Source organism: Saimiri boliviensis, chromosome 6 (genome assembly GCF_048565385.1).
Source record: "Saimiri boliviensis isolate mSaiBol1 chromosome 6, mSaiBol1.pri, whole genome shotgun sequence".
NCBI lineage: Eukaryota > Metazoa > Chordata > Mammalia > Primates > Cebidae > Saimiri > Saimiri boliviensis.
In genome coordinates, this window is record NC_133454.1 from 118,777,175 (window position 1) to 118,799,895 (window position 22,721).

The 22,721-nt window shown below is 38.9% G+C and overlaps 1 protein-coding gene and 1 pseudogene across 1 annotated transcript; one reads left to right on the forward strand and one right to left on the reverse strand.

The window, feature by feature from the left end:
* Positions 1-6,488: 6,488 nt before the first annotated feature.
* LOC101036024 (cell division control protein 42 homolog pseudogene) lies at positions 6,489-7,178 on the forward strand (annotated as a pseudogene).
* A 13,146-nt stretch (positions 7,179-20,324) lies between these two features.
* Positions 20,325-21,299, reverse strand: LOC101035711 (olfactory receptor 5A2). Its single transcript, XM_003920165.3, has one exon. The coding sequence runs from the start codon at positions 21,297-21,299 to the stop codon at positions 20,325-20,327; it is 975 nt and encodes a 324-aa protein (XP_003920214.1).
* Between the last annotated feature and the right edge of the window lie 1,422 nt (positions 21,300-22,721).

Consider the following 22,721-nt stretch of genomic DNA (forward strand, 5'->3'; position numbering starts at 1 on the left):
ATCAAACTATCAATGACTTTCTTGACAGAACTGGAAAAAAAATAGCCCACATAGCCAAGACAATCCTAAGCAAAAAGAACAAAGCTGGCAGCATCACGCTACCTGATTTCAAACTATACTACAAGGCAACAGTAATCAAAACAGCATGGTGCTGGTATTAAAACAGAGACATAGAACAATGGAACAGAACAGACACCTCTGGAGCAACACCACCTGTCTACAACCATCTGATCTTTGACAAACCTGACAAGAACAAGCAATGGGGAAATGGTCCCCTGTTTAATAACTGGTGTTGGGAAAATTGGCTAGCAATGTGCAGAAAGCAGAAACTGGACCCCTTCCTGACACCTTACACTAGAATTAACTCCAGGTGGATTAAGGACTTAAACATAAGACTTAACACCACAAAAACTCTAGAAGAAACCCTAGGCAAAACCATTCAGGACATAGGCATAGGCAAGGACTTCATGACTAAAACACCAAAAGCATTGGCAACAAAAGCCAAGATAGACAAATGGGATCTAATTAAACTTCAGAGCTTCTGTACAGCAAAAGAAACAATCATTAGAACAAACTGGCAAACAACAGAATGGGAAAAAATTTTTGCAATCTACCCATCTGAAAAAGGCTAATATCCAGAATCTACAAAGAACTGAAACAGATTTACAAGAAAAAAACAAACAAACCCATCCAAAAGTGAGTGAAGAATATGAACAGACACTTTTCAAAGAAGATGTATATGAAGCCAACAAACATATGAAAAAAATGCTCATTATCACTGGTCATTAGAGAAATGCATATCAAAACCACATTGAGATACCATCTCATGCCAGTTAGAATGGCAATCATTAAAAAATTTGGAGACAACAGATGCTGGAGAGGATATGGAGAAATAGGAACACTTTTACACTGTTGGTTAGGGTGTAAATTAGTTCAACCATTGTGGAAGACAGTGTGGCAATCCTCAAGGATCTAGAAATAGAAATTCCATTTGACCCAGCAATCCCATTACTTTGTATATACCCAAAAGACTATAAATCGTTCTATCATAAAGACATGCACACGCATGTTAATCGCAGCACTGTTTACAATAGCAAAGACCTGGAAGCAACCCAAATGTCCATCAATGATAGACTGGACAAAGAAAATGTAGCACCATGGAATACTATGCAGCCGTAAAAAACAGTGAGTTTGTGTCCTTTGTAGTGACATGGATGAACTTGGAAACCAACGTTCTCAGCAAACTGACACAAGAACAGAAAATCAAACACCACATGTTCTCATTCATAGGCAGGTGTTGAACAATGAGAACACATGGACACAGGGAGGGGAGCATCACACACTGGGGTCCATTGGCAGGGGGCTACAGGAGGGATAGTGAGAGGGAGGGTGGGAGAGGGTTAACATGGGGAGAAATGTCAGGTATAGGTGATGGGGGGATGGTGACAACTAACCACCTTTCCATGATTGTACCTATGCAACAATCTTCCAAGATCTGCACATGTACCTCAGAATCTAAAGTTATATATATATATGTAAAGAAGAGAAAGCATCAATCTTTCCCAATTAACAAAGGGGGAAATTTCAGTGCAGGGGAAAGAAATAAACATGTATTGAACCCCCAGCCTTATACATGGATAACCTTATATCTTGACAGATAAAAGATAAAGGCCCCAATATAGGTGAGAAATGTTAATGGTACATACTTTGCCTCATAATTAGTGAGAAATAGAACATTGGTTCACTCCTCTTAACCTACATCAGGCATCCCCAAACTACAGCCCACAGGCCACATGCGGCCCCCAAGGCCATTTGTCCGGCCCGCCGCCGCACTTCAGGAAGGGGCACCTCTTTCATTGGTGGTCAGTGAGAGGAGCACAGTATGTGGCAGCCCTCCAAAGGTCTGAGGGACAGTGAACTTGCCCCCTGCGTAAAAAGTTTGGGGACGCCTGACCTACATCATGGATTAAAGAGAACTTTGCCAGGAGGCCTTCACTCTTCTAGAAGGGCATCATTTGTTAAGTCCTTTTTCCCATTATTTGAAGTAAAAAAGGCAATGATTTAAAAAAGTATCCCTCATGATAGGCTCTATAGAAGATTCTACTGTAAAGGATGTCATTATACAACATACTTTACATTCTCTCATGAAAGTTATGCTACATAATAGGATAGCTCTAGATTACTTACTGGCTAAACAGAAGTATCTGTGCAGCTTACAGCACTTGTGACCTATGGAGAAATACATCAAATGTAGATTATAGCGATTTAGTTGTAGAGGATTAATGAAGAAACCGCTTACTTGAGTAAACTCTATCTAGCTCATTCTTTGGTCTATTTGATTTCAGGTAGTTTGTTTTATGGGGACCCTGGGTAAGAAGCATACTCCAAACTCTTAGCATTACCCTCCTGATAGTCCTAATAGCAGTTTCCCTGTGTGCTATATTCTCTCGAAAGTTTTAAATGTTTGCATGCAGCCATCTCTGGAATGTCTCTTTAACTGGAATGAGAAGAACTGACAGAAGTGTGTGACCATGAGGACACTGTAACCTATGAATGACACGCTGAGACCAGAAACCCAAAATGACAGTAACTGAGAGTGGAGCTAAGGCCCTAAGTTTTGTCACACTCTCACCTAAATTAAAACCTGACCAAAAAGGGAGAATTTTTAAACAAAATTATGGGAGGCCGTTGTTTTGGACTAAGCTCATGCAGTAGGTGCCAAGAAACCAGACCAAACAAATGGAGTCACTAATGCTAAATGTGACATAATCAAACTAAGACTTTAAGGAAACACAGATTCTTGAACAGACAAGGTTTTGTTTTTTGTTTTTTGTTTGTTTGTTTGTTTGTTTTTTTCATGTAAACAGGACATTCCAGCATAAGGAGGAACCCTCTACTGAATCCTTGTTCCTACTTCATAAAACCCACTCTTCTACTGTTTTCCAGTGGGTTTCAATGCCAAATAAGTACATTTACAATGGTGACAATGACATCAATGACTCAAGTTTCAAGCTCTCAAAACTGAGACGATAAAAAAAAGACGGGAATTGTTAAATCAAGTTTAGCCTAAAGCTGCCTCTTTACATATTTTAAGTTCAGCCTAAAGGTTTTTCTGTACATTGTGAACTATAAAGAGTGGAGGTGTAAATAGACCATTGCCTACACTTGTGCCAGTCACTGAGTTTTGGCCAATCAAGTATAAATAACTGAGCTGTGTTCAAGTAAGGTAAATGCCAAGCTGTAACCAATTTAGTTGTTTCTGTACCTCACTTTTGTTTTCTGTACCTCACTTTCCTTTCTCTGCTCATGAATCTTCTTCAACCACATGGCTGTGCTGGAGTCTCTGAGCCCACTCTGGCTCAAGAAGCAACTCAATTCATGAATCTTTCATTGCTCAATAAACTGCTTTAAATTTCATTCAGCTGAAGTTTTTCTTTTATCAGGAGGCAAAGAGGAAGAACTGAGTAAAGTGTGCAGGAAAGATTGAAAAGATAAATAATATTCAGCCACCGCAACCTGCCAAGCATGAACCCTTTCACCTCCTTCCACCCGGCCTTCCTAGCTTTTTATCTTCTCTCTCCAGATTGAATAGGAAGAGAAGCAATTCTTGTTTTTCAGCACAAGATACTAACAGGGATTAAGCCTATTTTGTTTGCTCCTGAAAGTCTGGTTTTTCTTTCAGAAATACACTGGACATTATATGGGAAGAACAGAGACTGGGCTGTGGAGAAGACCAAAGAGTCTGTTGCAATATGTTAGCAAATAAGTTCTCCTCATACTTCTAACATGAATTTAATCTGTTTTATCCACATCCAACCTTCTTGTTAGAAATTTTCCTTAGCTGTATGTGATGAGACAATATTTTTTAAATGTTGTCTAGCTTTTTACCTAATATTCTTTTCCCCATATCTCTAACCATTTCTTTCTCCCAGGCAGGTAGGTTGTTAGATTCTCAAACCTCAGAAAAAAAATGTGACAGCAGAAGGAAGTTGAAGCAGAAGTGATAAGACCAAAATCATGAGTGAGTCTTCAGAATGGCTTATAGACAAAGCCCGAGATACATCACAGTTTTCACCCAGGTTAGGAGACACCAAAAGCAGAGATCTTCTAACCATCTTTTGTTCAAGATCTTGGTTGGCAGGCAGAAACTTAAGGAAATAGGGTCATGGGGGCTTCCAGGTAGACATTTGAGTGCTGCAGCTTCCTATGCAATATTGAGGATGGGAGCAACAGAACAATCTTCATCTAAACAAGGGTAGCTTATCAGAATCATCGGACCTAATAGATCTTGAAGATAGGAATAAACAGAAATCAACAGCAACTCATTTGTGATTTGACAACTGGGGATCTGATATATCTGATAGATATTTTCAGAGTTCTAGTATGGTGAGATCAAGGATCAGATGTCCCCAGTGCTCTGACATCAGTCAAGTTCTGTAGAACTTAGACAAAAATCGGGGGGTGGGGGAAGAAAAGGAACTTCAATTGATTTTTTTCCCTCAGAGAAAAAAAGAGAGCATAAAGTAAAAATAGTTATGGAATGATGATGAAAATTGTGTTTCTTGAATACCAGAATGTGTAGATTGTCAAATTCCCTTGAGTGCATTATATATTATCATCTTCTATCTTAATAGACCAATTGACCATACCTTAATTTATTTAATCATTTTTTTTCTATTTTTGTTTCAAGCCACAACATTTTATAGTAATTCCTTGTTTGGTAATAGGCAATTAACATCCTCCTGGGAATTAAGACAACTTATTCAAAATGAGTCACATTTTTGTGATTCTTGGTATGTATTACAAGATTAAATTTAGACTGAGGAATCTTTTATTTTAATGGCAGAAAAAATAATTTAAACCAGATGAAGCATTAAAGTGAATCTTTTAGCTCATAAAACTGAGGTATTCAGAGAAAATTTGATCCACTAGCCCAAACAATATTACCAAATAGCCACTTTCTTTTATTCAGTTTAGTGTGCCTTATGTAGTAATTGTGCCATCCTGTGGCCAATTTTCCTAGTAGTAGCATAATTCTTGTACAAGTTCCAGATCTCACAGTCTCTCCTCACATCATCCTAAAGAAGAGAGCGTACCTTCTGGTAGATACCACAGATGAAAGGTTTCTTCTCAGATGCCTAGCAAGCATCTCCTTGTATTTTTCTGGCTTTGATTGGGCTATATTACCCACTCATACTCCAAGCTAGTTGTTACAGCAGTTGGATGATATTTGCTGATTGCTGATTGCTGATTGGTTTAAGCCAATCAGGATTTATCTCTGAACCTAGAATTGGAACCAAAGTTATTCAAACAATGACAGCTGAGAACAGAAAAGAACATCTTTCCCCACTATAAGAAAAAATAAAAAAAATTAAGACACTCCTCTGAGAAAGAATGATTATGGATGATAAGCAGTATATGAATAAATAAATAATCACTGATTTTTGTAACTTAACTCTCAATCTAATAAATGTAAATTATACATAGTTTTAAAAGTCAAGTTAATTTTAATACTTAAAATGGAAAACAGTTCTGGTTCTATCCTCATTCTTGTTCCTGATATAGCACCCTGTTCTCGTTTTAAGGACACAATATCTTCTTTAATCTGACTGTATTAATTTTTGAATTTTATTTCCTACTTTTATGGTTCCTAGATTGTCTTTTTGTCATTGGGTTCCTTTTTTTCTGTTTGTTTTAGGACTGTGTCTGGTGGTCCTTGAGTATGCTTTCAAATTGCAGAATGAGCATTGAAAAACAAGTTCTGAAGCTTGGTGTTCGTGGTCAGAGATAGTCTTCTGGCAAACTTTCTGCTAGGTGATCTGGCAGGAACTTCACAATTGCTGAGATGGACTCCTCCTGTAAGTATCAGTAGTTATGTTCCCTTGAGCAGGATTTTCTCTACATAGAAATTCAGGAGTGTTCCAAGAGTTGAATGAGTGAATGGAGTAGGTCCATGATGGACAGAGGAGCTCAAACTGAGGAAATCTCCCCTTTCTCTATGTAGATATTATTGTAGTGCCTCTGTTTTTAGCATTCCTCCTTAGCTATGTGTAATAGCCCAAGGCCACAGTGCCTGGTTCAGCTCTCCAGAGAATAAACTTTTGGTCTTCTGGCAGAGCTGGGGAGGGATAGTGAGGGAAAGGTTGCCAGACCAGACCCAAGAGGAAGGGAGGGGCTGGTCCAGGAATCTAGCTGTTTCTTAATAGATTTTCAACCAAACTCAGTTCTAAGCCTCACCCACCCTGTGCGGGTTCCTAGGGCTTTCCATTTCTGATCCTTTCTGAAGTCGTGCAATCAAATGGCTTCTTCCCTACTCTTCCACCCTAACCCATCCAGAACCCATAGTTTCCTGATTTATTTATTCTGATTCGGTGGCCCCTCAAACATCTGCTTTCCACCTTCCAACTCTTGTCACCACTTCTCCTATTCTCTACATCCTGGTGGTTTTACAATTTAAAAAACAAAAACTTGGCGCCCCTGTCCGGCAGCCGGGGAGACCCCGCGCAGTGCTGCCAACGCCCCGGTGGAGAAGCTGAGATTAACATCAGATTTGAAATACTTAAAGTGGATACAAAACTATTTCAGCAATGCAGACAATTAAGTGTGCTGTTGTGGGCGATGGTGCTGTTGGTAAAACATGTCTCCTGATACCCTACACAAGAAATAAATTTCCATCGGAATATGTACCGACTGTTTTTGAAAACTATGCAGTCACAGTTATGATTGGTGGAGAACCATACATTCTTGGACTTTTTGATACTGCAGGGCAAGAGGATTATGACAGATTACGACCGCTGAGTTATCCACAAACAGATGTATTTCTAGTCTGTTTTTCAGTGGTTTCTCCATCTTCATTTGAAAATGTGAAAGAAAAGTGGGTGCCTGAGATAACTCACCACTGTCCAAAGACTCCTTTCTTGCTTGTTGGGACCCAAATTGATCTCAGAGATGACTCCTCTACTATTGAGAAACCTGACAAGAACAAACAGAAGCCTATCACACCAGAGACTGCTGAAAAGCTGGCCCGTGACCTGAAGGCTGTCAAGTATGTGAAGTGTTCTGCACTCACACAGAAAGGCCTAAAGAATGTATTTGACGAAGCAATATTTGCTGCCCTGGAGCCTCCAGATCCGAAGAAGAGCCGCAGGTGTGTGCTGCTATGAACATCTCTTCAGAGCCCTTTCTGCACAGCTGGTGTCAGCGTCATACTAAAAGCAATGTTTAAATCAAACTAAAGATTAAAAATTAAAATTCGTTTTTGCAATAATGACAAATGCCCTGCACCTACCCACATGCACTCGTGTGAGACAAGCCCCATAGGTATGGACCCCCTCTTCCCCTCCCAGTACTAGTTAATTTTGAGTAATTGTATATTGTCAGAAAAGTGATTAGTACTAGTTTTTGTTTCGTTGTTTAAAAAAAAGTTTGTTTTTTTTTTAAAGCAAGGCAGCTTGTAGATGACTCTGTAACAGACTAATTGGAATTGTTGAAGCTGCTCCCTGGTTCCACTCTGGAGAGTAATCTGGGACATCTTAGTGGTTTTTTTTTCCCCTTCTCTTTTTTTGGGGGGAGTGTGTGTGGGGTTTGTTTTTTAGTCTTGTTTTTTTAATTCATTAACCAGTGGTTAGCCCTTAAGGGGAGGAGGACGGATTGATTCCACATTCCACTTCCTAGATCTAGTTTAGAAAACATGTTCCCCATCTTGGTGCTCTTAGGAAGGAGTATAGTAAGTGCCTCATTTAGTAACATACTCGTTTTTGAAAGTTGCCTTTTCTCTCCACCCTTGAGTAGATCCAGTATTTGATGAAACTCATGAAAGTGGGTGGAGCCTGTCTTGCCCCTCCTCTTTTCTAGGACGCACTATATATGACTGTGACTTTCAAGGACATTTGTTTGCCATTGCTGATTTTTTGGGGAAGTTAGTTTCTAACTTCTTTCACTGATAAATGAAGAAAAGTATTGCACCTTCGAAATACACCAAATGAATTGAGTTTGTAATTAAAATTTTTTTTTCCCTGTCAGTCATTGTCTTATATGCTTAGCATTGACTTGCAACTCAGTAGTATATGGTGTTCCTAGAATGCAGCTGAAGACCTGGTATGTAGAGGAAATACGAGGGGTGGTGCTAGAAGACAGACATCTGTGGAATGATTCACATCCTCTCAAGAGGATGGAGGCCTGCTTCATTAAGAAGCTGGGGGTAGGGTGGGGGTGGGGAGAACCCTTAACAACATGGGGACCAGTCAGGGGAATCCTCTTATTTTTGTTTTACATATGAGGAACCCTAGAGCAGCCAAGTGAGGCTCTCTAGCTTAATAAAATCATGGAAAGAGTCTTATGAAGACTCTTCATAAGTGTTAATAGGGATTTTATCAGCTTATTTTGGTTGCAGTTTCCAGTTTTTAAAAATGTTGAGGTAATCGTTCCCACCTTCCCAATCCTAATTCTTGTAGATTCATTAGTGTTGAACCAATGCTTTCTCATGTCGCAATTCTTTGTATATGCATTCTTTTCAGATGTATTAAACAAACAAAAACCCTTCACACACACAAAAAAAAAAAAAAAAAAAAAAACTTTTATTGTCATTTTAGGTGGGATCCAGGAGGAAGTAAAGGCAAGGTTGTGGATTTAGCCCAAATATTTAATCAAATATCACAACTATATTTTTTAAATGTTTCAACCATTTTATATTTTCTTTAGAAATAAGTGACCATATACTATCACTTACTGTATTTTCCCCCACATTCAAATAATGTAATTTCTAAATTATTTTAATATTTTTGACTGATATTTTATTAGGTAGAAGAATTGCTTTAATTTTCCCTTATTACCTTTGAAATAAAACTTTTTATTCATATGTTTATGTTATTAAGCAGATTAATTCTAATTTCTATTGCCTTTGCTTATTAAAATGTAATTAGCTTACACTGTTATCATACCAATTTCCATAGCCTACTGATTGCTCATAAAAACATGTTTTAATATTCCTAAGACCTTATTCCTGAGTAATAAGCATACATATATATATGTGTGTAGATTAAAGATATGAGGAAACCACATTTTACTTTCATTCTAAAAGTATAATTAAATCATAGTTTTAAAAATTAAATTTCCATCTGTCAAATTGGACTGAAAAACTGAGAAATTCTGTATCTTCAACATAGAATCCAATATAAATAACTTTATTAACATACTTTAATTGATCTAAAAACCAAGGCCTATCAATACACAATTTTGATTTTCACTATAAAAAGCTAATGCTTTCTAAAACAAAAAAGAATATATGTTGTTACAATATAATATAGCATAAAAATTATATAGTCTTGATAACCATATTTCCCGCAGAAGAGGTCTACTGAGAACTTACCTGGCACATAAATTGTTTTATTTTTTATCAAGTACTTTTAGGAATTTTGTTGAATGTAAGTGATAGGATAATTTTGACTCAGAAGGAACCCAAATACTAAGATTTGCTCTAAAATACTAATGTTTATTCATTCATTCAAGAAATATTGATCAAATGCATACCTAATGTGCCAGGCACTGTTCAGATGCAGTCCTGTTATCAATGACAGAAGCCTAAGTGACTATGAGTGTACAGAGTACAGTACATCTTCCCTTCCTCTTTAGAATCCAAAAAAGACAGGTAGGTAATAATGTCACAGGAAGTGAATGGTACAGTTTGGCTGTATACCCATCTTAAATTGTACCCAACTCATCTTAAATTGTAGCTCCCATAATTACCTCATTTTTTGGGAGGGACCCAGGGGGAGTTAATTGAATCATGGGAGCAGTTTCCTCCGTACTGTTCTCATGGTAATGAATATGTGTCACTAAATGTGATGGCTTTTTTTGGGGTTGGGGAGGGGGTTGGGATCACCTTCCCCTGAGGTCCCCCTACCCTTGACTTCAGCTTTTCTGCTGGGGACAGATCTGTCAGTGTGGTGGGGGCTGGGTTGAGGGAAGCTGGAGGGGGGCACTGAAGCCTTCAATCCTTCTCATCTCTGGCACTAAAGCCTTCAATCCTTCTCATCTCTGATGCTTCCTCGAGGGATTCAGAACTTGTTTTAAAATCACAGGTTCTGCTGCAAATGACAGGCAGGGGAGAAGCACCCCAGGGGCTGGGTAGAGCAGCAGCTATTTTCTAGCAATTGCATTGATATGTATAGTTCTTTATGGAATTGTATCTTCCTATTCTGTTATTTTTTCACTTTGAGTAAAAATTAATCACTTTGACCATAAACACAGACCAAGGGAAGGGAGAAAGAGAAAAGGGCAAGTGGCAGGGTTTGCCAAAGGAGCAGTCTTCAGGATCTCACAGAACCAGGATGGGATCTGAAGCCCAGCTTCTCAGTGGGCTCCAGTGCTGTGTGAGCACAGGCAGGTTACTTCCCCTCTCTGATCTGCAGCTTCTCACACATCCACCTGGGATGATAATCCAAACGTCACAATGGTCTCAGGAAGATTACAAAAAAAAGTTTCCTCTTTTGCTTGGCTCTCATTCTTCTCTTGTCTGCTGCCACGTAAGACATGCCTTGTACTTTCCACCATGATTGTGAGGACTTCCCCAGCCACATGGAATTATGAGTCCATTAAACCTCTTTCTTTTATAAATTTCCCAATCTTGGATATGTCTTTATCAGCAGCTTGGAAGCAGACTAATACAGTTGGACTTCTTCTCATCCTCCTCCAAGACAAAAGCTACCTTTTGAGGATGGAGAAAGGATATAATCAAACTCAGCTTTGGGGACACATGCCGAATACCAAAAAGAAGAAAAAAAAGGATAAGAATAATTATTTTAATTAGCTTGACTTCTCATTTCACATTGTTGACACATATCAAAACATCATGTTGTACCCCATAAATGCATATAATTATGATCTGTCCATTAAAATACTATAGTTTTTTAAGTATAATGGTGAGTTGCAGCTCATTGTAGAAGTAAATCAAATGTCAGCCATACAAAGGAACAAAATCATGTCTTTCACAAGGACCTGGATGGAGTTGGAAGCCATTATCCTCAACAAACTAATACAGGAACAGAAAACCAAACACTGCATGTTCTCACTTACAAACGATAGCTGAATGGTGAGAACACATGAACACATGGAGGGGAATAACATACACTGGGGCCTGTCAGGGGTGGGGAGGGAGAGCATCAGGAAGAATAACTAATGGATGCTGGGCTTAATACCTAGGGGATGGGATGATCTGTGCAGCAAACCACCATCACACATGTTTGACTATGTAACAAACATGCACATGTATCCTGGAACTTAAAACAAAAGCTGGAAAAAAAAAAGTGATAAGAAGGACTCTCCAAGTAGGTGAATCTTTCCAGGTAGGACCCAATGGGAGAGAGTTCTTGGGAGCCTTCAGGCTTTTCCTGCTGTTTGGGAGTGGAAGGTGGAGGAGGAGCTAAAGGGGGAGATATGAAATCAACAATAAAAATAAAAATATATGTGAAGTTTTAAAAAGCAAACATAAAACCACATGATAAAGTTATTTGTTTTTGAAATGTTATTACATATAGTTTGTAATGTTAAAACATAGAAAGAGGTAACATTTTTTTTAAAAGGTACATCAAATGAATAAAGGCCAAAGTCCTAATAAAAAGAAGTTTAACTTGCTACAGCAAAAAATCTCATGCAAATCTTCAGCCTTCTGTTGGAAAACTACCAGGGATAGCAGGTATCAAAACAATTCTACAACCTTCCAAGCTCTAAAGCCACTCATACTGAAGGTGTTAAACAGAGAAGAAATACCTGCTTTGCCTTCTGCTTTTCAAGAAGAAAAAATGTTCATTTATACATGTAGTACAGACAACACAGGCAATTGTCAGTACTATCTGTCACAGGGCACATGAAGTGTGGAGAAAGATGACTGGACTGGTGCAGGACTTCTCAGAACCCACATCTTCTTGATGAGTCTCCCAGAACACCTACTGCTGCACCTCAGCCCCAGATGGAGTCTCACTTCTAATTGTTTTGTAGTCTAAGAGTCAAGTTGAGTGGTGAAATAACCCCTGCCAGGCTACATACACAGCTTTCAGTTGTTAGGAAATGAGCTATGAGTTTCAGTGTTGTGTCTGACTTACAGACTTTTCTCCTTCTAAACCATGCAGAGCAATTTTGCTTCTTAAGAATTTCTTAAGATCAAAGCAACCCAGCCTCTTTTTGAATAAGAAAGGCATTTTATTAAAACAAACAAGCATATATCATACAATATCAAAGTCATACTTTATGCCTGCCAATTTTTCTGTGTATGCTGACATTTAAGTCTAGTTTGACATCATAGTTCTATTTCAGAAGAACTTGGCTTCGGGCACGAGATGAATTCTCTGTTTTTCTATGAGGTCTCCCTGGGTCCCAGCTGCTGGTTTATTTATAAAATGTGGTCCCACCCAAAGTGTGTGGTTACTCTTTTCAACTAGATAGTGCCAGCCATTTGGTCTGGCAACTCTGAAGAGAGATGCTGCTATACCTAGTTTGTAAAAGTTCCAAGCCATGAATAAAGAAGAGACTTGTGTGGCTATTTCTTTGCTTATAGGAAAGAGGGAACTCTCATCCCTGGCCAGGCCCATAAGCAGTATTGCATATAGGAGGTCTTGACCAGCATAAGGGGAGAGAGAAGCACAAGATGAGAGAGGGTGGACTAAAGGCAGCAAAGGTCAACACAAACAGCTGGCTTGTCTTCCTCAGTGGATTTGAAAATGTTACAGACATAAGGATGAGTCACTAGGAAATCAGGGAGTTAGTCACAGATCAAGCTGATGGGAAAATGTGCCTGTATACAAAGCATATCTCTTTACATGCAAGATAGCCAGGTTGCCCCTGCCTGCTTTTATGTCAGGGGGATCTAGATTCATTACTGAACACAAGCAAGTGAAATGTAAATGATTCCTCATTTCTGTGGATGATCACAGAATAGGCAAGCTCTAGGTTTGTCAATGTTTAAGACTAGAAATAGAAGACTTTTCATCTTTCTTTTTTTTTTTTTTTTTTTTTTTTTTTTTTGAGACGGAGTTTCGCTCTTGTTACCCAGGCTGGAGTGCAATGGCGCGATCTCGGCTCACCGCAATCTCCGCCTCCTGGGTTCAGGCAATTCTCCTGCCTCAGCCTCCTGAGTAGCTGGGATTACAGGCACGTGCCACCATGCCCAGCTACTTTTTTGTATTTTTAGTAGAGACGGGGTTTCACCATGTTGACCAGGATGGTCTCGAACTCTTGACCTCATGATCCACCCGCCTCGGCCTCCCAAAGTGCTGGGATTACAGGCTTGAGCCATCGCGCCCGGCAAGACTTTTCATCTTTATAAAAATGTTAAGCATCTCATCAGAGCTCCTTTAATGCGTCAATCATTAATTCATGAGTATGCATAATTATATGTACCTACAAAGAAAAAAGGTAGGTGAATGTTGATAGGACAACAAAGTGTCTACAAAACACTAAAACTTAAACCATAAAATCAGCCCATGGTTTCACTACACACTCTCTGTGTGTAAGCTGTGTAACAGAAGCATTTTAGAGAAAATATATATATTTCTTAGACCAAAAGCAGGAAAAACTGTACATTCATCGATCTATAAATATTGATTAGGAGGGAGGACAGTCATCTTGAAAGAGAGGAAAGGGAACGCTTGGGTAGAAAAATTGGTAGTGTCCTTGCCCAGGGCTTCAGCCGGCCTGGACCATAGAGCTGGGGTATCCTGATACACCTAGAGTTGGATGTATGAGGAACTGATCTGCTTTATACACTTTTCTGTGATCCCTTTCTCTCCAAATAGACTTTTCATTGTAATTTATCTTTCTATATGGCTTCCTGGCAGATGGAGAATCGTACCACTGGCACAAGTACAAGCTTGGCAGCTTTGTTCTTCACTGAAAATTAAATCTATCATTCTGGCATATGCAGCTAGCTATTCTGAGCTTGGTTAGCTACAGTCCATCTGGAAAAGATTTTTGGAAGTTGCAAACATGAGTGCCACACCCTGGATGATGATAATTTTACTAAAGTGAATTCTATCTCCAGTCCTCCCAGGAAAGTTTTACTTCCTCCTGCTTCAGATGGCTATAAAATGCCTGATTCCAAAATACTCCATTTAATGTATGTCTGATTATATGCCCCATAATAAATATACTTATTTAGAAAACATTTAACATGTGCCTTACTCTAAACCCCAAAACCTTCAAGTCTCACAACCAATCTCCATCTTATGCATTAGAATTAATCACTATTAATAAGACTTATATTCTTATTGGTAGTTGGGCAAACTGCAAATGTACCTTATATCTTCTCAGTGCAATGAGAAAATTTCCATTACTGGTAGATATATATGTGGTTGAACAAGAAAAATTTTTATGACGATTTTATATTTAGAATCTCCGTTCATCAAAAAAGTTTAAAGATGAATAAGACTTAATAATAGCTCCATGTAAATCCAAACCATGAGACAGTTTTTTTAGTTAGTTGTGTTGTTTCAATTACTTTTGACATTAGGAGGACTTAAGATTAACTACAGTTTTGAAAATTGATAAACTGAAGGATAGTGAGTTGGAGCACAGGTCAAAAAAGGTGTAGGACAAAAAAAAGCTATAAGGAAAATGGGGAGAGGCATCCAGATAGCTGATAGAGTTGGCAAATGGCCACATCCGTGAAGCTGAGCTCACTCTAATTCCCTAAGAACTGCTTCTGAGAGAAATCACAGAGATAATAAGTATGAGTGTACTTCTTTGCTGAGATTGATATGTCTCAGTTGGAGTGGATACCCTAACCCTATTTCTTTGGTCTCTTTTTAACACATTATTCTGAATTTTTCTTGATTTGTATAAATTTAGTAAAAGTATTGACTAATAATATGTCAACATGTACTAAGTATTACCATATGCCAGGCACTGGACTAAGCCCTCTTTATGCATATTCTCACTTAATTGTTGTACCAATTTTATGGGGTACATTGACAAAAAGAGTCAAACTCTGTAAAATATTTCAAGAGATTTATTCTGAGCCAAATATGAGTGACCATGGCCCCTGACACAGCCCTCAGGAGGTCATGAGAACATGTTCCGAAGGGGTCGGGGTACAGCTTGGTTTTATATATTTTAGGGATGCATGAGACATTAATCAACTATGTTCAAGAAGTACATTGGTTGCATTCAGAAAGGCGGGACAACTCAAAGTGGGGGCTTCTAGGCTATAGGTAAATTTAAACATTTTCTGGCAGACAATCGGTTGAGTTTATCAGAAGGCCTGGGATTAATGGAAAGGAATGTTCGGGTTATGGTAAAAGACTATAGAGACCAAGTGTTACTGTGCAGAGGAACCTCTCAGATAGCAGACAACAGAGAGAGCAGGTTGTAAATTGTTCTTTATCAGACTTAAAAAAGGGTGCCTGGCTTTTAGCTGATTATCTCCTGGATCTGGGAAGAAAAGAAGGAAAACAAAGGGGCAAGAGGATTCTCTATAGAATGTGGATTTTTTCCACAAGAGACTTCACAGGGCAATTTCCAGGTATGGCAAGGAAATGTATTTTAGGGTAAAACATTTTGATTTTCTTCCTTGTTATGCCAGAGTCAGATTGGAAAATAAGTCACTATATATAGGGTTAAATAAAATCCATCTGACAAGAATTTATGGTTTGCAGGGCATGATGCCCCAGACTCCTTAGAAAGGAATTTCAGTAAGATTAAAAAAAAAAATCAGAGCTTAGTCCTCAAGGAGCTAAATAAAATTACCCTCATTTCACAGATGAGGAAAATAGAATTTGTAAATAACTTGGATCAGGTTATGTACCTACCAAGTGGTAGAGATGAAATTAATAATCTCAGATCTCATGACTTAAAAATGAATATTCTTAACCTTCTTTGCAAAAGTCACCCCAGATCCTTTCTATTGCAATAAACCCATTGCCAAGATTACATTTCTTATCGAACTAAGGAAATCTCTACTATTTCTTGATTTGGATAATGATTAAGCATTATGTAATAATAATAGTAATAGCATCTCTTGGACATTTTCTATTCACAATACAGTATTCTAAGTATTTATATGTACTGACTCATTTAATTCTTCACAATAATCCTAGGAGTAAATTACTATTTTACTTTGTATTTTATGATGAGGATCTGAGGCATCTAGAGTCAAAGCAACTTGCCTAAAGACACAGGCGCAGGGATAAATTCCTGGACACTTACACGCTCCCAAGACTCAACCAGGAAGAAGTTGAATTACTGAATAGACCAATAACAAGGTCTCAAGTTAAAGTAAGTAATAGCCTACCAACCAAAAAAATTCCAGGACCAGGCGAGTTCACAGCCAAATTCTACCAGAGATACAAAGAGGAGCTGGTACCATTCCTTCTTAAACTATTCCAAACAATATAAAAAGATGGAATCCTCCCTAACTCATTTTATGAGACCAACATCATCCTGATACCAAAACCCGGCAGAGATGCAACTAAGAAAGAAAATTTCAGGCTAATATCCATGATGAACATTGATGAAAAAATCTTCAATAAAATACTGGCAAACCAAATCCAACAAAACATAAAAAAGCTTATCCATCACAATCAAGTTGGCTTCATCCCAGGGATGAAGGGTTGGTTCAATATCTGCAAATCTATAAACATAATCCATCACATAAACAGAACCAAAGACAAAAACCACATGATTATCTCAATAGATGCAGAGAAGGACTTTGACAAAATTTAACAGCCCTTTATGCTAAAAACTCTCCGTAAACTAGGTATAGATGGATTGTATCTCAAAATAATAAGAACTATTTATGACAAGACCACAGCCAATATCATACTGAATGGGTATAAACTGGAAGCATTCCCTTTGAAAACTGGCACAAGACAAGGATGTCCTCTCTCACCACTCCTGTTCAACATATTATTGGAAGTTCTGGCTAAGGCTATCAGACAAGAGAAAGAAATAAAGAGTATTCAAATATGAAGAGAGGACATCAAGTTGTCCCTGTTTGCAGATGATATGATTGTATATTTAGATGATATGATTGTATACTTAGAAGACCCCATTGTCTCGGCCCAAAATCTCCTTAAGCTGATAAGGAACAAGATCAGTGTGCAAAAATCACAAGCATTCCTATACACCAATAACAGACAAACAGAGAGCCAAATTATGAGTGAACTCCCATTCACAATTGCTACAAAGAGAATAAAACACATAGGAATGTAACTAACAAGATATGTGAAGGACCTCTTCAAGAACTACAAACCACTGCTCAAGGAAATAAGACAGGACACAAACAGATGGAAAAACATTCCATGTTCATGGTTAGGAAGCATTGATATCGTAAAAATGGCCATACTGCCCAAAGTAATTTATAGATTCAATGCTATCCCCATCAAGCTACCAATGACCTTCCTCACAGAACTGGAAAAAAAAACACCTTAAATTTCATATGGAACCAAAAAAGAGCCCACATAGCCAAGACAATCCTAAGCAAACAAACAAACAAACAAACAAAAAAGCTAGAGGAATCATGCTACCTGACTTCAAGCTATATTACAAGGCTACTGTAATCAAAACAGCATGATACCAAAACAGATATATAGACCAATGGAACAGAACAGAGGCCTCAGAAAGAATGCTGCACAACTACAACCATCTGATCTTTGACAAATATGACAAAAACAAAGCAATGGGGAAAGGATTCCATATTTAATAAATGGTGTTGGGAAAACTGGCTATCCATATGCAAAACGCTGAAACTGGATCCCTTCCTTACACCTTACACAAAAATTAATTCCAGATGGATTAAAGATATAAACATTATGCCTAACACCATAAAAACTCTAGAAGAAAACCTAGACAATACCATTTAGGACACAGGCATGGGTAAGGACTTCATGACTAAAACACCAAAAGCAACGGCAACAAAAGCCAAAATAGATAAATGGGATCTAATTAAACTTAAGAGCTTCTGCACAGCAAAAGAAACTATCACTAGAGTGAGCCAGCAACCAACAGAATGAGAAAAAAATTTTGCAATCTACCCATTCGACAAAGGGCTACTATCTAGAATCTATGGACAACTTAAACAAGTTTACAAGAAAAAACAAACAACCCTATCAAAGAGTGGGCAAAGGATATGAACAAATGCTTTTCAAAAGAAGGCATGTATGCAGCCAACAAATATATGAAAAAAAGCTCATCATCACTCGTCATTAGAGAAATGCCAATCAAAACCACTTTGAGATACCACCTCATGCCAGTTAGAATGGCGATCAATAAAAAATCATGAGACAACAGATGCTGGAGAGGATGTGGAGAAATAGGAACAATTTTGCACAGTTCCTGGGAGTGTAAATTGGTTAAATAGAAATTCCATTTGACCCAGAAATCCCATTACTGGGTATATACCCAAAGGATTATTAACCATTCCATTATAAAAACACATGAACACATGTTTATTGCAGCACTGTTCACAATAGCAAAGACTTGGAACCAATACAAATGTCCATCAATGATAGACTGAATAAAGAAAATGTGGCACATATACACTGTGGAATACTATACAGCCATAACAAGGAATGAGTTCTTGTCCTTTGCAGAGATATGGATGAAACTGGAAACCATCATTCTCAGAAACTGACACAAGAACAGAATAGGAAGAGAGGATGTCAAATTGTCCTTGTTTGACATCCTCACTCATAAGTGGATGTTGAACAATGAGAACACACAGACGCAGGGAAGGGAATATCACACAATGGAGCCTGGGGGATGGGGCTTAGGGGAAAAATAGCAGGGGGTGAGGGGATTGAGGAGGAATAGCATTAGGAGAAATACCTAATGTAGATGACGAGATGATCGATGCAGCAAACCACCACCATGACACGTATATACCTATGTAACAAACCTGCATGATCTGTACATGTACCCCAGGACTTAAAGTATAATAATAAAAAAAAGTTAAAAGACACAGAGGCAGATATTATTTACTCACTTATTTATGGCCTACCCAAGAAAGGCCACAGTTGAATGAATTTATTCCAGTTCTTTACTGCCAGCTCAAGGACACATAACAAGTTCTGAGAAAATGTAGAGGAGAAAAATCATTTTCTTCAATGCCTTAGCTAAGTTCTCTTCTAGAATTTATCACAACCCTAGCAAAAATAGAGAAACGTTCATTCCAAATGAGTGTGTGCTTCCTTTTAGATTCCTAGGAAACATTAATTGTTGGTTAGAAAGCCGTCACTTTGGGCTTAAGCAATAAATTCCTTGGTTTTATTTAAATGGTTTTAGTGACCTCTTTTTATAATTGATTGAATTGGTCAAGAGTTGTTTGTTCAGTCATTAAGGCCTATACTAGTCTGCTCTTGCACTGCTATGAAAATATTCCTTAGGCTAGGTAATTGATAAAGAGGTTTAATTGGGTCACAGTTGTTCAGGCTTTGCAGGAAGCATGGTGCTGGCATCAGCTCAGCTTCTAGGGAGGCCTCAGGAAGCTTACAATCATGACAGAAGGCAAAGGGGGAGCAGGCACATCACACGGCAAAAGCCCAAGCAAGAGAGAGATAGACAAAGAGAGAGACAGAGTTAGAGGAGAGGGAGAGTGGCAGGGGCAGGGGGGAGTGCTATCCACTTTTAAATGACCAGCTCTCTCATGAACTCACTATCATGAATATAGCACCAAGCCATGAGGATCCACCCCGCAAGATTCAAACACCTCCCATCAGGCCCCATCTCCAGCACTGGAGATTCTAATTTGACGTGAGATATGGGTGGGGACAAATATCCAAATTACATCAAGGCCCAAATCAGAATTCCTGCCTTCATGCAGCTAAAGAGTATTAAAACTCTCCCATCAGTCACAGGGGCTCATACGGCCATGATTCTGAAACATGGGAAGGTGTCTGCCTGTGGTTTTCATGAGCTCTAATGAAAGCATTTGAGAATCTCGGAAGAAAGAAAACAGTGTTTAGAAAAAGCATCATCCTCTTCAGGTCATTATACCATGTCATACCCTAAAGATCACCACACTAAATGCTGGACTAACATTTTTTCAATGATTCTCCTGCTATACAAACAAACTCTGTTTTGATATTCCAGGATGTTTTTTGTCATGGTGAAGTTTTCTGCTAAACAGAGCATTTAAAACCTCAAACTGTACGATGCTATTCATTTTACAAGGCAACAATGGCCAAATTGTTTTTTAAAAGCCAACAGGCAAACTATTAGTGAAATCTTAGGAAGTGGGAAAAAGCCCCAATTCACAATAACTCCTTCTATAGATCAACTAGTTCAAAATTACATAAATGTCTGCACAACTGCCCCAGCTCACAGCTTCCCTGTAAACATCAGCCCAAGTTCATAAAAATGAATGGTCGGCTGTGAGAAATTATGAGGTTCCTTTCCATGGCTTTCTTCATGGCATTTTTAATCTCCTTATTCCTAAAACTGTAGATGATGGGATTCACCACGGGGATCACCAAGGCATAGAATATGGACACCACCTTATCCCTGTTTAGGGAGTAGCTAGAACTGGGTCGCATGTACATGAAGAATCCAGAACCATAGAAGAGGGTCACAGCAGTCAGGTGAGAGGCACAGGTGCTGAAGGCCTTGGTCCTACCTGTAGCTGAGCTGATCTTCAGAACAGCGGCAACAATGTAAATGTAGGAGATGAGGACCACTAGCACAGACACTATTCCAACGACAACACCCACTATGAAGGTCGCCACCTGGCTGGTGAAGTTATCAGAGCAGGACAGAGCAAGGACTGGAGGGAGGTCACAGAAAAAGTGGTTGATCATATTGGGCCCACAGAAATCATGCCGATAGACAGAGTATGTTTCAATGAAAGAACTAAGGAATCCACCCACATAGGCACCAACCACCATCTTTAAACAAAGTGTATGGGTTATGAGGACTGTGTAAAGCAAGGGGTTGCAGATTGCGGCATACCGGTCATAAGCCATAGCTGCCAGGAGAAAGCACTCAGTCAGCCCCATCCCACAGAACACAAAGTACTGAGTGGCACAGCCAACAAAGGAAATGGTTTTCTGCTCTGTGATGATGTCAGAGAGCATCTTAGGGGCAGTGGAGGACACATAGCAGATGTCCAGGAAGGACAGGTTACTGAGGAAGAAGTGCATGGGTGTGTGCAGGTGCGAGTCCATCCTGATGAGGGCGATGAGGCTTAGGTTCCAGGCCAACGTCAGGAGATAGAGCCCCAGAAATAACACGAAAAGGAAAATCTTCATTTGAGGATGGTCTGAAAGTCCCAGGAGGATGAATTTTGTCACAATTGTGTTGTTCTTTCCTACAGCCATAGGCCTGCTTCCTGCATAAAGGAAAGAAGAATCTTGTGATTAGTTAGATTTTGTTTGTTATTTTAAGAGTGGATATTTCCTGGAAGATCATGCAAACAGTCAGCACCCAGTAAAACAACACCCAGTTAAAGCCCAGCCACCTGCTAGGCCAAGACTTTTCAGAGGAAGTCAGTCTAGAATAATCCATATGCTCTATGCTTCTTGACCAAAAGATAATCCGTGATTGGAAGTTGGATGCCTGAGTTTTGTCTTCAGCTCCATTCATAAACCTGCTGGGACTTTGAAAAGGTCACTTCTTCAGATTCTCGTTTTCCTAAATGGGAAGTGAGATGGTTGAATCAGATGAGTTTGAAGTGCTGCTTTGAACTTGGGCTTCTTGTGGCTTTTTTAGTCTTTCTGACTTGAAAATAAAGTATAAATAAATAAAGTAAAGTAAAGTTAGGCATTTTATGTGTTATAGATCTTTAGTATAATAACCCAAAAGAAGAGAACTGAATACAATGGGCTATAATTTTTGACATGTTCCATTTTGGGGGAGGAAATCCAGGCAGCAGTCTAACAATCTATTCTTCTAGGTAGTAAAACTAAGTGGTGGAAAAAAGTGTGTGTGTGTGTGTGTGTGCACGTGCATGCATGTGTGTGTGTGCACGTGTGTGTGTGCATGTGTGTGTGTACATATTTGTGTGTATATGTATGTATGTTATATGTATGCATGCAGGGATAGTTGTATATATGTATATGTTTGTGCATACATATATACACACACACTTATGCTTAAGACCAGAAAATTTATTCTAATTATGTAATGTTTTTAATACAAGTCATTGCACAAAATTCATAGAATGATCAAAATTTGGACTAGCACAGTCAGGGCAATTATAGGAAAGAAAGGATATGAACATGTCTCCATGAAAGGGAAGAGGGAGCAGTACCTAAGCTGACTGAGATGGGCTGAGCATGCTGGTCAAGAACCAACAGCAATCAATATTTCCTGGGCAAGAAAAGCAGCAGGGAGGAGAAAGTTCATTCAGTATTTAAAGACAGTGATAAGCAAGGGACAACTTTGATGTGATCAGGCCAAATCACATGATCACTAGAAGACAAGAGATAAGCCCATATATATCTGGCAGTTAAGAAGCACAGACTGGCACTGATGCAAGATCAAAATGAAGAAAACAGGCTGGGTGCAGTGACTCACTCATGTAATCCCAGGACTTTGGGAGGTGGAGGTAGCCCAATTGCTTTAGCTTAGGAATTTGAAACCAGCCTGGGCAACGTGGCGAAACCCCGTCTTTACTAAAAATACAAAAATTAGCTGGGCTGGGTGGCATGGCAGTCCCAACTACTTGGGAGGCTGAGGCAGGAGAATCACTTGAACCTGGGAGGTGGAGGTTGCAGTGAGCCAAGATCGCACCACTGCAC

What these genes read in the sequence shown, in the direction of transcription:
- LOC101035711 (XM_003920165.3), bottom strand. Translation starts at nt 21,299, where the DNA reads ATGGCTGTAGGAAAGAACAACACAATTGTGACAAAATTCATCCTCCTG.